At 42.2% G+C, this 19,532-nt stretch overlaps 1 protein-coding gene, 1 non-coding gene and 1 pseudogene across 9 annotated transcripts in view; 1 reads left to right on the forward strand and 2 right to left on the reverse strand.

Moving 5' to 3' along the window:
• Positions 1-19,532, reverse strand: part of HECW1 (HECT, C2 and WW domain containing E3 ubiquitin protein ligase 1) — a 481,556-nt gene that overhangs the window by 94,795 nt on the left and 367,229 nt on the right. For all 8 annotated transcript variants that reach the window (XM_070788041.1, XM_070788042.1, XM_070788040.1 and 5 more), the window contains 3 exons: positions 11,137-11,270; positions 8,814-8,935; positions 6,093-6,278 (listed from right to left, as the gene is read on the reverse strand). In XM_070788041.1, the coding sequence (XP_070644142.1) occupies positions 6,093-6,278; positions 8,814-8,935; positions 11,137-11,270 (442 nt within the window). The remainder of the gene's footprint in view (positions 1-6,092; positions 6,279-8,813; positions 8,936-11,136; positions 11,271-19,532) is intronic.
• LOC109557551 (mitochondrial import inner membrane translocase subunit Tim9 pseudogene) lies at positions 1,464-6,086 on the reverse strand (annotated as a pseudogene).
• Positions 8,060-8,132, forward strand: TRNAC-ACA (transfer RNA cysteine (anticodon ACA)). Its single transcript has one exon. It is a non-coding gene; the product is annotated as a tRNA-Cys (tRNA).

Raw genomic sequence — 19,532 nt, forward strand, 5'->3', positions numbered from 1 at the left:
TTTCACTTTTCACTTTCATGCATTGGAGAAGGAAATGGCAACCCACTCCAGTGTTCTTGCCTGGAGAACCCCAGGGACAGGGGAGCCTGGTGGGCTGCCGTCAATTGGGTCGCACAGAGTCAGACACGACTGAAGTGATTTAGCAGCAGCAGCAGCAGCAGCAGCAGCAGCAGCAGCAGCATGCTGTATACCTGAAACTAATATTATATTTGAATTATACTTCAATTAAAAATAAATAAGAGTATATTTTTATTAAAAATCATATAAAATCTGTCATCTTAGTTATTTTTTAAATGCACAATTTAGAGGCATTAAGTGCATTCTCATTGTTGTGTGGTCATCACCACTATTCATTTCCTAAACTTTTTCACTTTCCAAAACTGAAACTATGGTCCCATTAAAAGAAATAAGTCCTCATTCTCTCCTCTGCCTCACCCCCAAGTTCCTGATAACCTCTATTCTACTTTCTGTTTCTATTAATATGACTATTTTAGATATCTCAGATAAAAATTGTATGCAATTAAGGTTAATGTAAGCTTTATTTTAAATGAAAGAATTAATATATGTTCCATTAACAGGAAAGTATTCAAATCTTATTTTGTCTATTTAATCTATTGAACTGATGGATATAAAACACATTTGCCTACCTTTTGCATTTCTTCATTTCCTTTGCAGTTATTTTTCTTTATATAATATGTATCTTGTTCTTTTGGCTCATAATGTATATATGATTATTGTAATTTAAACTGTGCCATTGATGAATATAAAATCTTTCTTTGACCTCATTTTTAGGATTTAGATTTCAACTCTCCTTTGTATGATATTAATACACCAACACTGATTTTTCTGTTATTGTTTTCATACTATATTAATATTTATTCTTTTACTATTAAACATTCTAAATTATCTCTTAGGTATGTCTTTTTTAAAGCTGTATTTGTTTGGTATCAAATCTGATAGTAGCTCCTTTTGGTAAGGAGATACCATTCCCTATGCAGAGTACTACTAAGTGTAAGGAGTAACAAGTTTATCCTATTTCCACTTGCTGCCACAACTGTTATGCTTGGCTTTACCGTTGTCATTTTATTTTTAATATTCTAATTTTCTTTGCTTCCTTGTGGATTCTTTTGTATGTTTTTGATACAAACACTGTATTTTGTTTGATTTTATCTTTTGTAGGAATTCAAGAGGGAAAAATCTTGCTTTAAATGGTACAATGATTGCCTTTTAAGTTTGTCAAGCAACTATATTTAGCCTTTGTTTTTCAAATTATCCACTTGACCTCCCCTTACACCCAACTAGGAACTTAGTACCACTTTCCTTGCCCTGCTCACCCACCCACTTTTTGTTTCCTCATCTTTTTTTTTTTCCAGTGATTTTCACTTATTTTATTTTTAGTAATAAAATTTTTTCTATCTCATACATGATTGAACACATACATTGCTTTAAAATCACAGTCACTATTGAAGAAACAATGGTTTATTTTTCTAATCAAGTGACCAAGCTGCTGAATCTTAAGGCCTCAACAAGTGTTGCATCTTATTTTCATTGAACAATAAGACCTTCTATTTTGACCACTCCTATATACATCAATGTTGTTTCTCCAGTGGTTTCCATTTGCCAGATTTAACATGGTGGCCATTACTTTCAGGGGATTCTATCAGGTGAATCCTCATTTCCAGTGCAATAGCTGTTGGCAATCTTTCATCAAAAGTCCATCCATTAGGACTTCTTGATCATGGCTGGCCAAGGAGTCCTGTTTTGGCAGCCAGGGCTTCATTCTGCTGAATATGATATTCCTGAAATCTCATAGATATTTGTTGAGTCAGTTTTAAATACTTCTGTAAGCAATGTTCTGAACAGGTGGTCTCTTCAGGTTTTATTTCTTTTCTTGTAAAGTCTTTAACACAGTCTAAAAAGCAGGTTTCTATAAATTTACTGTAGGTTCCAAGAAATTCCTTAAAATGTTTTATCTGATTAGATTCTAGTATTTGTGCAGCCATATTCTTTTGGTACATTATTAGTCACCTTTTTTGATGCATGAGTTTCCTTTCTGTTCCGGAAAAGTAGTTGTCCAATCTTTGCTTGAATGTCTCCAGTAAGGCCTGATTTCTTCCTTAAGGATAGGCTCTCACATCTGACCCCATAAAAGGCTGGGGGGCTGTGTTGCCAGTCGACTCTGTTTCCTCATCTTTTTAATTCTGGTCCAGGGATACTGATCCAAATTGTTCTTATACGAGTATTCCATTTTTATTATACATATTTTTCCATACTTTATTGAGTTTTTTCAATACAAAGCATTATAATTTTAAAGCAATTTTTAAAGCAATTATTTACATTTATATTTGTGTATTTGATTGATTAAAATATCCATCACCAAAGTTTTTCAATGCTTGATTTTCCCATTATTGATTTTCTCTTCTGTATCATTTGTGAGCCATCTGAGAATGGCTTTTGGTGTTTTCTTAGGGCAAGCAAAAGAGTAGGGTGAGCCCTGAAGTCTTGCGCATGAGGATTTTCCCTACTGTCTTCACACTTCAATAACAATGTTTTCTGGAAATGGGATTATTGAGCTGCAATCTTTCTCATCAATAACCTGTAGTCATTGTTCTGTGGATTTCTACAGTTTGGTTTTATGGATGGGAAATTTGCGGTTTGTCTGATTTTTAATTCTTTTGTAAATGACTTTCACATTATCATGGCTGTATATTGATAAGATTTTTAAAGTCTCGATGTAAAGACATTCCAGAGTAGCATTTATTTTAATTAATTTTACTGTAACTCAGTAAATCCAATTAATCTGCCCATCTGAACAATCTGTTGTAGATCAAAGCTTTATTTTAAATATTTAATTAATAATTTAATATTTATAGTTCATATTTACTTATTGCTACTGTATCATTATTTTAATTTCTTCTTCAAGAATATCTATAAGCCTTTCATCCAATAGAGACTTAGTGAGGGCCAGCTATGTGCTAGATACTATTCTAGGCCCTCAGAAGTTTCATCAATGAGTGACACAAAGACCCCTGCTCTCAAAGAGCTTAAAATTCTGCCAGGAGAAACAGACAAGACAGTACATAGAACAAACATGTAAACTCTACAGTGGAGCACACAGGCAAGGGGTCCAAGGGAGTTTGTGATATTAAATTGGTTCTTGCTGAGAAAGTGAGATACATATTTTTCTCTTTTTTTGGTTTTCATATATTTTTTTCACTTTATCCTTCACTGGTTGCAAAATGGTACCTTCTCCATGCTTTGGGGGCTGCTTCCATGTTCATACTCTATAACCAGGATTCGATTTTACATAGTGTCATTTCTCCTCTCTTTTATCCCTATGCTGTTACATTTTGTTGTTCCATGAAATCTTAAACCATTTATCTAGCCCACATCCTTTTCTAGTTTTTAACTGTAGTAATAACACTTAACATGAGTTTTCCTTTCTAACGAATGTTAAAGTGTAAAAAAATAAAAGAAAAAATTTAAAGTGCATAAAGTATAGTACTGTTAACTATAGGCACAATGTTGGATAGCTGATCTCTAGAACTTATCTAGCATAACTAAAATTCTATTCCTGTTGAACAGAAACTCCCTACTTCCTCCTGCCCCCATCCCTGGGCAACCATGATTTTACCGTTTCTATGAGTTTGACTGTTTTAGATCTCTCATATAAATGGAATAATGCAGTCTTTGTCCTGTGATTAGCTAATTTCATTTAACACAATGTCTTCCAGGTTCATCCATGTTGTAGTATGTCAGAATCTTCTTTTTTAAGGCTAAATAATACTCCCTTGTATGTATATACCACCTTTTCTTTATCCACTCATCCATCAAGAGACATTTAGGTTGCTTCCATATCTTTGCTATTTGATTAAACCACAGTAGTACAGATATCTCCGAGATTTTGAGTTCAGTTCTTTTGAATCAATACCCAGAGTAGGATTGCTAGATCCTGCGCCGGTTCTGTTTTCTTCTGTCTGCTTTCCTCTGGCTTGTTTTCTATGTGTGGGTTCTTCTTGCTCAATATAAGTCATGCATTCTTGTGCCATTGTGTAGATGATAAACATATCTTTAAGATGTTTATTTCTGTTTTCTGAAGAAAATTATACTAAAAGATATGCTTTTTCTCAAGACAAAGATTCTGTTTCCTTCACAAAGCAGGTCTTCAGAGGCCTCGTATTACTTTGTTGTTATGTGCATATTCCTTAGTAGAGGCCACCTTCATCTCACACCTGTCCCCGACAGGCTGTCACCTGTCCTATTGCCTGGGCCCCACCACCACCTGGATGACAACCATCCTCCACAGCTCAACCCTGGAGCCAACCTGAGGTGCACATGCAATCCCTATTGATGTTGGGCAGAGGCTGTGTCCACCCTCTCCAGGTTTTCAAGATGACAGATGAGTCAGATGCCATTTGGTCTTCCTTGTGGGGATGATGTGCATTCAAAGGCACCAAACAGCTCGGACCAGCCCTCCTCTTCCTACATCAGATCAGATCAGATCAGATCAGTCGCTCAGTCGTGTCCGACTCTTTGCGATCCCATGAATCGCAGCATGGCAGGCCTCCCTGTCCATCACCAACTCCCGAAGTTCACTCAGACTCACGTCCATCGAGTCAGTGATGCCATCCAGCCATCTCATCCTCTGTTGTCCCCTTCTCCTCCTGCCCCCAATCCCTCCCAGCATCAGAGTCTTTTCCAATGAGTCAACTCTTCGCATGAGGTGGCCAAAGTACTGGAGTTTCAGCTTCAGCATCATTACCTCCAAAGAAATCCCAGGGCTGATCTCCTTCAGAATGGACTGGTTGGATCTCCTTGCAGTCCAAGGGACTCTCAAGAGTCTTCCTACATGGTGCACACTAAAAGCAAAGGCTGTTGACTCTGAACGTGTTGACAAAGTGAGAAGCACGTTGGCTGGTGAGAAACCAGAAGATGGTCTAGTGTTCTGGAACCTGCTCTGTTTCTTTTGTATAGAAAGCACGTTTCCCACACCATGTTTCACTGTCATTCTCCCAGTGGAGGCCACATCTGGTAAATAAGAGTAGATTCTGTCTATGGTAGTTTTTCCACCATGCAAGGCACCGCCTGCCAAGGTCATCCTTGACTGCAGAGCTGGTCATAGAGATTCATTGTACTGGCGGACTTGCATCAATTAGAGGACACAATCTTTCCTCCCATATTTCGGAGGGCTTAGGTACTGGGACATGACAAAGTGTGGGAGAGGGGTTTCTGGTTTCCAGGGCACTGTGAAGCCCCATCAGCCGACTTCGGGGAACTGTGGTTTTACATGGTCATAATCACAGATGAAGAGAGCTGCATGATGCAGTTTCCTGTTGAGACACATATTTGCTGGCAACACTCCTGATTCTTTTGACACTAGAAGAGCGAAGGAGTCTCTCTACTAAAGTTTATAAAAGATTACACAGGGACGATTCCTCGGTAGCCTGTTTGACCTGTCCTATAAATACATGAAAGTGATTGATGGTGATTAAGAAAGAGCATTCTTGCTTTAGCTGACTCAGCTAGGCTTCTACAGCATCCCTGGGAAAGACTAGTTTTGGTTAATGCCACACAAAAGCAAAATGCAAGCCAGTAACACTTCATTGGCCCAATTCACCCTGTTTTAATGAGAACTGAAGGCTTATTAGGGAAATCACAATGAATAACTTAATAATGTCACTCCCATTTAATTAATAATTTAACCCTCTGAGAGGGAACTAAGGAGGCAAAACAATAGAAAGGTCATTGAATAGAATCTGGTTTCACGTTCCAAATCTAAATTAAGAAATGTGGAGCCTGTAGTTCTCAACTGGGTGTGATACTGTCCCCCAACCCTCCTCCCCACCCAGGGGACACAGCAATGTCACAACTTGGTGGAGGTGCTACTAGCATCGGTGGGCAGAAGTCAGGGACATTTGGAAACATTCTAAACATCAAGAGACAGAAATCCCAATGCGGATAGTTACCCTCCCTTCTGCCTGGTGGCCAATAGCACGTCTCAGGTACAGGCTCTGAATCTCATCAACCTCCCTCCTCACCTGCTCATGGGTCTTCACCTTCTGATGTAGGGCCCCAGTAGCAGTCATGCTCACCTTCCCCTGCTGGTCCGTTTTGATCTCCCAGCCCCGGGGCAATTCCAGCCGCGTGTCCGCGAACATGTTGATGAAATTCACCAAGTCTCGGTTGTGCTGGTAGCGTTCGAAGTTGCGCGCATCCCGCCGGACTTTGAGGATCATGTGCTTCAAGCAGGTGCTACTGGTGAAGACTCGGTAGGCACTCTGAGATGGGGTCCAGGCAGATGGGGAAGGGTGTGGGGATTAGGAGAAACACAGACCAAGCATACTTTGAGCACCTTAATGGGATGCGATGTGGTTGCTACACAGGGATTTATTGTGAGCATTGAGGAGGAGGCCTTGGAAGCAGAGATCTTGCTCCAGAAGTAAATACCTGCCCACTGCGAACACACATGGACCTCCTCACAATCTGGCTCTACCACTGCTCCAGCATCCTAGGACACTGTCCAACTCCCCTGCATCTCAAGTTCCCCTCCCCCTCCTCCCTCCCCAACCCACTCTGCCCCAGCCTGGTTCTGCTCCCCTGAATCTCCTTCTGACTCTCTGAGCATCTCCTCCCTCTCCTCCCTGGTTCCTCCTCTGACAGCACAGATTCATCCTTGGTCTTCTTCAAAGTGTTGAAAGTGAAAGTTGCTCAGTTGTGTCCAACTCTTCGCAACCTCATGGACTATACAGTCCATGGAATTCTCCAGGCCAGAATACTGGAGTGGGTAGCCTTTCCCTTCTCCAGGGGATTGCTCCTCTTATCCATCTATATAACAGGGTGTATTAGTTAAAGTTCCCTGTGAATTTTAGGTGGAAAAGGAAATGGCAACCCACTCCAGTATGAATTTTAGGGCTGATCTTCAAAGGTCTGCGACTCCTTTCTATGTACAAACGTGACTGTTTGTAGGGGTTGGAAGATGAGAAGAAATGAAGAAAGCTTCAGGAGTTTCTAGTTGTGCCACATAACCATTTTATGCTACCTGGGGCTGGTGGGTGTGTGTGGTTCAGGGAAAGACTGTGAGTAGCCAGAGCAGGCTGGGGAACAGCTCAGAGAGCACCACTATCTAGCTTTCTTGTCCTCCGTGACTCACCCCTGTACCACTGGGCAGCAGCTCTTGATCTAATCACTAGATGCCCAAGAGGTTTCCTAAATATAACCTGCTCAAAAACTAGTCCCTCCTCCCCTGCCACAGCTCCCATCACCTAATCAAACTACTGTTGAATGGGGACACCTAACTCAGGGGGGGCAAAGCAGAAAGGACTCAGACTTTCTTGGGTCCTCACCCACCATCCCCCTCAATCATAGTGGTCCCAAGCATGATTGATTCCCTGCAGAAATATCTCTTAGGCTGAGTTGTTTTTCCCTGCTCCCAGACCCTTTCTTAGGGAAGCACTTGATTATTGCTCACTTAAGCATTTGAACCAGGCTCTGTCTTAACCCCTCAGTCCCTCTCCCACAATTCTACCTGAGAAAATAACCTCTCAAACAGCTGGACTGTGTAACTGATGATAATGTCTGAGACTGCAGCTGGTTCTGGTTGCCTACTGAGGTAGATCCAGGTTCCTTTCCATGATGTACCAGGTAATTTGCTGCTATTCTCCACCCTCTATTCCCACCTCTACCTGTCACCACACTCCAGCCCCACTAGACCCAGTCCCAGGCTGAGTCCTTTCTCCCACTGCCTAGAACCTCTGCCCTGTCAACTTTCAACTTTCAGGACTCAGTCTCCTCAGGACTGCTCCCTGAGTGTCCAGAGCATCACGTGTGTTTCCAGTGCACTTTGTTCCTCCCAGAGGACAGCTTTGTCCTATCACATTAGACTCATTTTTGCATGTCTGCTGCCCAACAAAACGGGGAGCTTCTGCTGATCAAGTATCACCCTAATCTGTCTTTACATCTAGCACCTAGATCTGTGCCTGAATCACAGAAAACACATGTCAAATGAAAAAAGCAGTGACTATAGTAATATCAGGATATCGGGGGGCCTCCCAGGTGGACTTCCCTGGTGGCTCAGATGGTAAAAGCATCTGCCTACAATGCAGGAGACCCAGGTTCGATCCCTGGGTCGGGAAGATAACCTGGAGAAGGAAATGGCAACCTACTCCAGTACTCTTGCCTGGAAAATCCCATGGACAGAGGAGCCCGGTAGGCTACAGTCCGTGGGGTCGCAAAGAGTCAGACCAAGCATGCATGCCAATATCATGTCATTGCTTTCTTGATGATACCAAAAAAAAAAAAAAAAAGAGAGAGAGAGAGAGAGAGAAAGCTAAATATGTAAAAATCACATTAAATTAACCATAAGCAGATTATTTGATAAACTAATCATATGAAAAGGAAACCTATTATCTATTGTAAACTTTCTTTAATGAAAGTGATTTTATAAAATGATTCAGGTTGAAGGGAATCTGTCAATTTCCTAATTTTGTCTCTTAAAAATTTAACTCTAATAAAAATACACCTTTGTTTCCAAATACTTTCACTGACATTAACCCCTTTGAATCTAACAAAAACCCAAAGAAGATACAGCATTCCTAAATCTAGCTTTTCTCCTTTTGGGGAAACTCACAGAGAATAGAAAGGAACCATCTTTTTTCTGTTCCTCTTCCCTGTCCCCACTCCTCACGCCACCCCACCCCACCCCCTTGCCTGAGTTAGAATGCTATCCTCTTTAATCTGTCCAATACTTTGCGAAGTTGTGTTTCGGGTCTTGCCAGAAGCCAGGCCAGGCCCCCTCTGTGTGTGGGAACACTCACATAGTTGGCATGCAGTACAGTGAAGAACTCAGGGTTGGTGATGAATTTGACCGCTGGAGACTGTAGCAGCAAGGTGATTTTTTGTGAGTTCACTGGAGAAAGTGACCCATCTCTTCTCAGATCTGGAAGAAGTGAAACAAAGCAACTGAATGCATTGGAAAAAGATCGCTTCAATTAGAGGACTTCTCTTTTGTGGCACTAGCAGCCTACAAGCCTTCACCAGCGTTGCTGGAGAGGACTGTTGTTGTGAATGGTGATCCAACCAGTGTCACAGTGATGGCCAGGTGTCCCAGCACTGTGTCTCAGTTGAGACTCATTATTTCCCAGAGTACTCCAGTGTAACTTCAGTTGGATCAAGTCCTTGAATAACTTGTCCCTTTTATCCCAATGAATTTTTCTTATTTTCTTTAGAAGTTGCTCACCATAGCTATGTCAGTTTGTTTGCAGAAAGGATCACAATCCTTCCTCTCCCTTCATCCCCATCACTCTGAGACTTTGCAGCCTCTCCCCATGTTAAATCAAGCTGGCCTTGAGTTTTGCTTTAACCGACAAAATTTGCCAGAGGTTCTGAACCAGGGTTTTGAGAGGCCTGTAGGTCCCCACTTACTTTCTCTCCCTCATCATGAGAACAGCCTGTACAAGATGAAAAGCCATGGGGAGCAGGGACAAGCCACCCTGGCTGAGGCCACTTCAGGCCAGCCAGCCTGCGGCCTATTCCACAGCTGACCAAGGAGGCATGGGTGAGCCCAATGCCCTGAGGAATTACCTGGCAGAGCTCAGCTCAAACTGCCCACCTGCAGAACTGGGGCAGGGGGAGGTTAATACATGGCTGTGAGCTTCAGATACTAAGCTTTGGGATAATTTGTTATACAGCAAATGCCAACAGATCCAACACCAAACCCAAAAAGGAATTTTCTCTTCCTTTTCCCTCATATTTCCAATTATTCTACCACCTTACCAAATCTCTCTCAGCAGTCAAAGGAATTAATAATAGAAAAACTTTAACTAGTCCGTTTAGTTAATATATCTGATAAAATGATTAGAATGGAGGCAATTAAAATTGTTGATGGAACTATATATGTGTATTTAAAAAAGGCCATGAAAGGATCCACTCTTCTGCTTTTCAGAGAGAGCTGAGACCTGCAGGACGCGAAACATGTGGCTGTTTGCTCAGACTGCTCTGTACATGTTATCTGCCATCATTTACTCAATTTAAGAGATTTGGATCATCAGGATGTCGCTGTGATAAACTTACGCTATTACAGGTATAAAAAATAGAAACCAATCTTTTCATCGAAGACAACTTTATTGTGATCATAGGGGCAAGAAGCAGGGGAGGGCTAAATTAGGAGTTTTGGGTTAATCACTATATAGATGCTTCCCTGGTGGCTCAGACAGTAAAGAATCCGCCTGCAATGTGGGAGACTTGGGTTCGATCCCTGGGTTGGGAAGATCTCCTGGAGATGGGCATGGCAACCCACTCCAATATTCTTGCCTGGAGAATTCCATGGACAGAGGAGCCTGGCCAGCTACAGTCCATAGGGTCACAGAGTTGGGCACAGCTGAGCGACTAAACACATATATAATATAATAAAATATAACATAATATATAACAGGGATCTACTGTACAGTACAGGGAATTATATTCAATATCTTACAACAGAAAAAGAATATGAAAAAGAATATATATGTGTGAAACAGAATCACTTTGCTGTGCACCTGAAACTAACACAACATTGTGAGTCCACTATACTTCAGTTAAAAACAAACAAAAAAGAAGCCAATCTCAGGCTTTTCGAATATTTACATCCGAGTTCCATTCAGGCAGATTCAAAGAAATGAACACCAGACCCCCTAGTGGATGCTGATGGTATTTGGTAAAAAATTTTCCTGGGTGGTGGTGTATTTAAAATCATAAGACCAATGGAAAACCTCTTTACTGCCAGGTTCCTCTCTCAGGGGGGACTGTATTGATATTTTATTTTAAATACAAACAAGTCTTATTCCTATTGTTGTCACGTGGCTTCTTGGAAGGAGACCTTGAATTCTTATTGGATCTTTTACTTACAAGTGGAAAACATCCTTAGGACACCAATAAATAAATTTACACAACAAGAAATGATTAAGACACTGAAAAAAATCACCTTGATGCACAAGTACAAGTTCTCTTCACTGTGAATCCACTTTTTCTTTACATTCCTGGTGAGACACTTCTGTCTGTTTTTACCCTGCTGGCGCCAAGCATCTTTCTCCTCCTGGATTTTGCCCACCTCCCTGCTCTCCCTTATCCACCTTCCGTCCCATGGGTATCCACTGGCCATACCTAAGCTCGAAGATTCAGCCTCTGAGTCACTCCCACCTCCTCCACCGCCTCCTGCTGGAACTGGATCACAAATTTGGCTACCAGAATCTTCTTCAGGCCTCTCTGTAGCAATGGTTCGCTGAATGTTTTGATACCTTTGCATCGGAAAGTGAAAAGACAGGAGTTAACTTTGGTTTGTTGGCTTGTTGAGGGGCTGACGCTCTGTCAGGTAAGTGGGGAAATCTGTAAAAAATTGTCTTGGATGTCAAGAAATGTCAGGAGAGAAGTGCTCAAAATTTTCCCAAGATACCTCATTTGCAAGACAAGTATCTCTAGGTGATTTGACTTCGTTTTGTTTTGTAAGCTATGATGAGTTTTAATTATGGTGACTTAAAAAAAAAATCAACACACAAAAAATCGTTATAAAAAACAGCCTCTGCCCTGCATTAAATGAAATTGGACTGAGTCTAAAATAATGGTGTGGGAAGGAACTTAAAAATATTACAGCTAAGATATCAAATCACCTCTCTTTGATTGTGATAAGTCTACAAACTAAAAGTTCTACTCGTTTTTATTTGACAGTTAACTGGTATGACTAGGAAGGAGTGTGCAAAGATTATACACTAAAAGATGCAAACTAATATATATAGAATTGATGAACAACAAGGGCCTACTGTATAGCAGGGGAACTATATTCAATATCCTGTGATAAGCCATAATGAAAAAGAATATATATATATATATATATATATATAGCTGAATCACTTTGCTGTACAGCAGAAATTAACTCAATATCATAAATCAACCATACTTCAATAAATAACATTTTTAAACATTAAAAAAAAAAAAACACTGGCAGACAAATAAATGCTTTCAGCTTATATGAAGGTTCCTTTGAGTTTTCTTCCAAGTTGGAGAATGAGTCAGTAGGCCAATCAGTCACCTAACTGGGTACTTACTAAATATTCACTGACTCTTCCAATGGGGCCTGCTCTGTGCTGGACTTTCAGACCAAAGAAAAGACTGGAATATGATCTCACTCTGAACACTCACAGTAAGGACACAGCAAAAAAGGGAAAGGCATGTAGACCATGACTCTGGTGATGTGAACATGATGCCCTACATGTATTAGAGTTATGAACAGAGACAAGGAAACACCCAAGCCAGCGTATGGACTTATCAGGGAGCTTGGAGGGAAGGTACACAGAGGAAATAAAACATGCCAAAGACTTCACCTGAGAGAACTCTGAGAAGCTTGGTGGTGGCACCAGGATGTGTAGGCATTGGGCAGGGCCAGGGAACCAGCACAGTGGCAGAAAGCACCTAGGAGGTGCCAGCACTGGTTGGAACATCGTTCTCTAGGCCCAGAGCTACATCAGAATCACTTACAGGGCTGGTGAAAACAGGCTGCCAGGCTCCACCCCCAGAGTCTCTCTGACTCAGTAGGTCTGGGGATGGAGTGATAGGAGGCAAGAACGTGCATTTCTAACTAGTTCCTAGGTGATGCAGCCGCTGCTGCTGGTCCAGGGATTGACTTTGAGAACTGCTGCTGTAGGGACTGGACAGCTGCTGAGAAAGAGGCAGATTCAGCTCTACACTGACCCCCACCTATGTGGAGTGCATGGGAGGAGAAAAGCCTGGAGTCCGCGAGAGCAGCTGAGAACTACCGCATTGGTCCAGGCTGGAGATGCTGAAGCCTGGACCCAGGCAGGCGTGGTGTATCATGCTGGTCTCTTAGGATGCTGCTGGGCAAGGGGATCACCCACATATTGTAGGGATACTAAGATCACCTACGCCTGCCTACCTAAACCTCCCTGCCTGCCTGAACTACGCCTGCCTAAACTGAACCATACCTAAAGTATACCTGCCTGCCTAAGCCTCACTGTGTTTTGTATGCAGGTGTCCAGCTGTCTTGTTCTTTGCTTTGCTTCCTTCCTCCATCCTGTGTGACCTTGACTTTGCCTGATGTCTCTCAGCCCACTGGTGCACAGAACAGGAATTCTGCCTCCCTTTTCCTCCTGGCACAGTAGGAACGAGAGAAGGGACAGAACTTAAGAGATCTTTAGCAGCCAAACTGTAATAACGTTACATGTAGAGTTAACAGGATTTGAGGCCTGGATATGGAAGCTGGAGAAGAGGGAAGGAGGGCTTCTGCTTAGAGCAGGTGGGTGGAGGCACCAGCCATGAGGAAGACCAGGTGGGATGGGCAGGTTGGCAGGAAGATTTTAGTGTGGATTTGGACAGGTTGACCTGGAGGTTCCAGAGGTCACACCAATGACCATAGTCAGGGGAGCATTGCTATGTGGGTCATGTGCTCAGAGAAGAGATGTGGCAGTGTAGGAAGAAGCGTCAAGAGAAGAGGGACCAGCATCTGGAGAGCCGCGAGTAGTCAGTGCAATCCAAGGTAGGGGCATGGGAGATACTGTCACACAGACAGGGTCTTCTGTCGTGGCATTCTGAAGGCCAGTGACCTTTCTTTGACCTTTAAAGAGGAGTTCTGGGGACTTGCCTGGTGATCCACTGGTCTTAAGACTCTACGTTTCCACTGTTGGGGACAGGGGTTTAATCCCTGTTCAGGGAACGAAGATCCTTCATGCTGCTTGGCCAAAAATAATACATAAATAAAATAAAAAGGAGTTTTGTTTTCTAGTGTGGTTTCCAGACTACCTGCCAGAGTGATAATCTGGGTGATTATTATAATTACAGAAACTGGAGCAAAATTGAAATCTGCACTTGTAACAAATCTTCAGATGGTATTATCTACATTCAGATGGTATTATCTACATATTCACTGGTCTGAGGTTTTATTTTAGCTAAGGAGACTCAGCCACTCCTTCCTGACACCCGGCAGAATGATGGTTTTGCCTGCAGCAGTTACTGGGAGGCATTCCTGAAAGGGCCTCTTATGAGAAAATGTGGAAGGACAGGAATGAGCAAAAAGCAGAGACAGAGAAAGGCTTAGTGTGTTTAGCCCCCACATGTCTGTGGCAGGGAGGATGCAGGGAAGGTGCAGGCTGTTTGTCTATGATGTTCCTGAGTTCTTGCTGGGACTCAAGTAATGCAGCCTTGGGCAGGGGTGGGGGGTTACTCAATGAGCCAGTGAGAAGCTGCCCAAGGGTGTAACCTTGACCTGGGGGAGGAGTGAGGCCTGCCAAAGACCAAAGGACCTGTTGTCAGAGGATCCCCTAAGTGAATCAAGGCAGGCTGCATTTTCCAGTCAGTTCAGTTCAGTCACTCAGTCGTGTCCGACTCTTTGTGACCCCATGAATTGCAGCACGCCAGGCCTCCCTGTCCATCACCAACTCCCAGAGTTCACTCAAACTCACATCCATCGAGTCAGTGATGCCATCCGGCCATCTCATCCTCTGTTGTCCCCTTCTCCTCATGCCCCCAATCCCTCCCAGCATCAGAGTCTTTTCCAATGAGTCAACTCTTGCATGAGGTGGCCAAAGTACTGGAGTTTCAGCTTTAGCATCATTCCTTCCAAAGAACACCCAGGACTGGTCTCCTTTAGAATGGACTGGTTGGATCTCCTTGCAGTCCAAGGGACTCTCAAGAGTCTTCTCCAACACCACAGTTCAAAAGCATCAATTCTTTGGCACTCAGCTTTCTTCAGAGTCCAACTCTCACATCCATACATGACCACAGGAAAAACCATAGACTTGACTAGACAGACCTTTGTTGGCAAAGTAATGTCTCTTCTTTTGAATATGCTATCTAGATTGGTCATAACTTTCCTTCCAAGGAGTATGCATCTTTTAATTTCATGGCTGCAATCACCATCTGCAGGGATTTTGAGGCCCCGCAAAATAAAGTCTGACACTGTTTCCACTGTTTCCCCATCTATTTGCCATCAAGTGATGGGACCAGATGCCATGATCTTCGTTTTCTGAATGTTGAGCTTTAAGCCAACTTTTTCACTGTCCTCTTTCACTTTCATCAAGAGGCTTTTTAGTTTCTCTTCACTTTCTGCCCTAAGGGTGGTGTCATCTGCATATCTGAGGTTATTGATATTTCTCCCGGCAATCTTGATTCCAGCTTGTGCTTCTTGCAGCCCAGCGTTTCTCATTATGTACTCGGCATATAAGTTAAATAAGCAGAGTGACAATATACAGCCTTGATGTACTCCTTTTCCTATTTGGAACCAGTCTGTTGTTCCATGTCCAGTTCTAACTGTTGCTTCCTGACCTGCATACAGGTTTCTCATATAGGCCGGTCAGGTGGTCTGGTATTCCCATCTCTTTCAGAATTTTCCACAGTTTATTGTAATCCACACCGTCAAAGGCTTTGGCATAGTCAATAAAGCAGAAATAGATGTTTTTCTGGAACTCTTGCTTTACTGATGATCCACGGATGTTGGCAATTTCATCTCTGGTTCCTCTACCTTTTCTAAAACCAGCTTGAACATCTGGAAGTTCACGGTTCACATATTGCTGAAGCCTGGCTTGGAGAATTTGGAGCATTACTTTACTAGCATGTGAGATGAGTGCAATTGTGTGGTAGTTGGAACGTTCTTCGGCATTGCCTTTCTTTGGGATTGGAAGGAAAACTGACCTTTTCCAGTCCTGTGGTCACTGCTGAGTTTTCCAAATTTGCTGACATATTGAGTGCAGCACTTTCACAGCATCATCTTTCAGGATTTGAAATAGTTCAACTGGAATTACATCACCTCCACTAGCTTTGTCCATAGTGATGCTTTCTAAGGCCCACTTAATTTCACATTCCAGGATGTCAGCTCTAGGTGAGTGATCACACCATCGTGATTATCTTGGTTGTGAAGATCTTTTTTGTACAGTTCTTCTATGTATTCTTGCCACCTCTTCTTAATATCGTCTGCTTCTGTTAGGTCCATACCATTTCTGTCCTTTATTGAGCCCATCTTTGCATGAAATGTTCCCTTGGTATCTCTAATTTTCTTGAAGAGATCTCTAGTCTTTCCCATTCTGTTGTCTTCCTCTATTTCTTTGCATTGATTGCTGAGGAAGGCTTTCTTATCTCTTCTTGCTATTCTTTGGAACTCTGCATTCAGATGCTTATATCTTTCCTTTTCTCATTTGCTTTTCACTTCTCTTCTTTTCACAGCTATTTCTAAGGCCTCCTCAGACAGCCATTTTGCTTTTTTGCATTTCTTTTCCATGGGGATGGTCTTGATCCCTGTCTCCTATACAATGTTACGAACCTCTGTCCATAGTTCATCAGGCACTCTGTCTATCAGATCTAGTCCCTTAAATCTATTTCTCACTTCCACTGTATAATCATAAGGGATTTGATTTAGGTCATACCTGAATGGTCTAGTGGTTTCCCCCACTTTCTTCAATTTAAGTCTGAATTTGGCAATAAGGAGTTCATGATCTGAGCCACAGTCAGCTCCAGGTCTTGTTTTTGCTGACTGTATAGAGCTTCTCCATCTTTGGTTGCAAAGAGTATAATCAATCTGATTTTGATGTTGACCATCTGGTGATGTCCATGTGTAGAGTCTTCTCTTGTGTTGTTGGAAGAGGGTGTTTGCTATGACCAGTGTGTTCTCTTGGCAAAACTCTATTAGCCTTTGCCCTGCTTCATTCTGTACTCCAAGGCCACATTTGCCTGTTGCTCCAGGTGTTTCTTGACTTCCAACTTTTGCATTCCAGTCCCCAATAATGAAAAGGACATCTTTTTTAGGTGTTAGTTCTAAAAGGTCTTGTAGGTCTTCATAAAACTGTTCAACTTCAGCTTCTTCAGCGTTACTGTTTGGGGCATAGACTTGGATTACTGTGATATTGAATGGTTTGCCTTGGAAACAAACAGAGATCATTCTGTCGTTTTTGAGATTGCATCCAAGTACTGCATTTCGGACTCTTTTGTTGACCATGATGGCTACTCCATTTCTTCTAAGGGATTCCTGCCTGCAGTAGTAGATATAATGGTCATCTGAGTTAAATTTACCCATTCCAGTCCATTTTAGTTCACTGATTCCTAGAATGTAAACATTCACTTTTGCCATCTCCTGTTTGACCACTTCCAATTTCCTTGATTCATGGACCTGACATTCCAGGTTCCTATGCAACATTGCTCTTTACAGTATCAGGTCTTGCTTCTATCACCAGTCACATCTACAACTGGGTATTGTTTTTGCTTTGGCTCCATCCCTTCATTCTTTCTGGAGTTATTTCTCCACTAATCTCCAGTAGCATATTGGGCACCTACTGACCCGGGGAGTTCCTCTTTCAGTATCTTATCATTTTGCCTTTTCATACTGTTCATGGGGTTCTCAAGGCAAGAATACTGAAGTGGTTTGCTATTCCCTTCTCCAGTGGACCACATTCTGTTCAAAAGTGACTCAACTATAGTTTTTAGTCCACAGGCTCTTCCAGAATCTTATCATTCTACTGTTAATATTAAGAGGTTGAATCAATGTCCTCTCCCCTCCAAGCTGGGAAGGTCTTGTGGCTTCCTGGATGAATAGACAATAATGAAAGTGACAACTTGTGATGGAATACAGGAGCCATGCTGTCAGGAAGCCCAGGCAACATGGAAAGTCCACATGCAGGTGCTCGGAGTAACAGTCACAGCTGGGGTCCCAGCCAATAGCCCGTGTCCACCTCCAGATATGTGCCTCTCCAGCCCAGCCACCCTCAGACTGCAGCCATGAGATACCCTGAGAAGGGCCTCACTGAACTCAGCCCACCATGATAAGCATGAGAGAGGATGATGATGATGACGACAATGGTGCTAATAATCAATTATTGGTGTTTATACCACTAAGTCTGGGGTGGTTTGTTCCTCAGCAACAGACATCTGGAACAGGGCTTAGACAAACCTCATGCTGTGACCTCTCTTTTCCTTCCCAAAGTGCAGTGACCACAGAAGAGAATTCTAATGAATCAATATAACCTTATATGATTAAAATGTCTGAAATTTCACAACCTGCTCCATATGTCTTTGGTTGGACCTGTGGTATCCCATACCTTACTAGGTCAGCAGCCTCAAAACCCAAGTGCCAGACACCACCCCTGGCCTTTGCTGGAGAAGGGACAGTCCTGGAGAAGCAGGCCACAGAGCAACTCATGGAGGATCACCCAGCGAGGGCAGGGCTGTAGCCTCAGAGGCCCTCTTTGATCTGAAGATGAAAGAGAGTGTCAGAGAGCCTGTTCTCTTCTGTTTCATCAAGAAGAGTCCTTCAATAACCCCCTCACATTTTATTTTTTTCAGTAAAAGGTTAAATATTTATATTGCATAGAGTTTATGGAAACTGATAAGAAAGTCAGCTGGAATGTCTAATTTGTAAATGGACACACAGAGGAACACACACAAAACCAAACCAGAAGAAAAAAAAAACAAAACAAAACCCTTCAGGAGCCAAGCCAAAACAAACTAAACAAAAACCAAACAAACTAAGCTTATAGGAATAGACAATTCTCACAGGAGGAGCTAAAATTGGTAAAAGAAGAGCTCATGGAAGCAGAAGTAGACCCTCCCTCCAAGAAGTGAAATGTAAGATGCACCAAAACACCAGGAGAATTGCTTAAGTCAGTAAAAACCCACCAAAAGATGATAAGGAAGGGAGGGTACCATTGCTGGCAGAGTGAATCTGCAGAATCACTTTAAAAAATACTCAAACACTGATATCAAATACTGAAACCACATAGATCTCCCTTGGCCTGCTGTTTTGGGAATATAACCCAAAGGAAACATGCTAAGACAACCCTAACATTTTACATGCCCTTGGGTCTTGCCCAAAATAGTGATAAAAATAAATATCCAACAATATGACAAATTAACTAAATTACATTCATTCATTGGAACACTATCACTTAAGTGATAACTTTAAGACTATGTAGCAATTTGAAAGTGCTAATAATGTAGTAAGTGAAAAATGAATATAAAACTATATCATCATTTTAAATATACAAGACTGTGCATATGGAACTTGAAAACTTGAAGACAGTTTAATCTTTTAAAAAAGCTAATCCTTGGAGTATAAGATTATAAGATCTTTTTTTTTTTTCATATTTAAGACTTCCATTTCTCCATAGTATAATTTTATCCAGATAATTAAAACATCAAACTTGAGTTGACTATTTAAAATCAGACTATGTATTTATATTTTTGGTTTGTTTGAGAAGTATTTGTGAAGAAGGTAGAGTTAGTTCATTTGGGATATTCTGAAAGTGCAGGAATTAACTTGGGAAATTGTCTTGTACTGAGTCCTGGTAAACTCTGGCCCCACCCAGCCACTGGGAGGAGGGTCACAGAAGAATGAGAGAGAAGGTAAGGACAGTACCAGTGGCGGGCACGGTGCCCCATCAGTAACAGGGCTGCAGAGGAGGCAGCCACTGGCTCTGTGCGGAGGGCTCTGGGGAGGTTTCAGGGACCAAACAACATTAGGTTTGGATCTTTGTAGGATGGAGACAGGTGCCAGGTGGAAGGCAGGTAAC

This window comes from Bos indicus, chromosome 4 (assembly GCF_029378745.1).
Source record: "Bos indicus isolate NIAB-ARS_2022 breed Sahiwal x Tharparkar chromosome 4, NIAB-ARS_B.indTharparkar_mat_pri_1.0, whole genome shotgun sequence".
In the NCBI taxonomy this organism is placed as follows: domain Eukaryota; kingdom Metazoa; phylum Chordata; class Mammalia; order Artiodactyla; family Bovidae; genus Bos; species Bos indicus.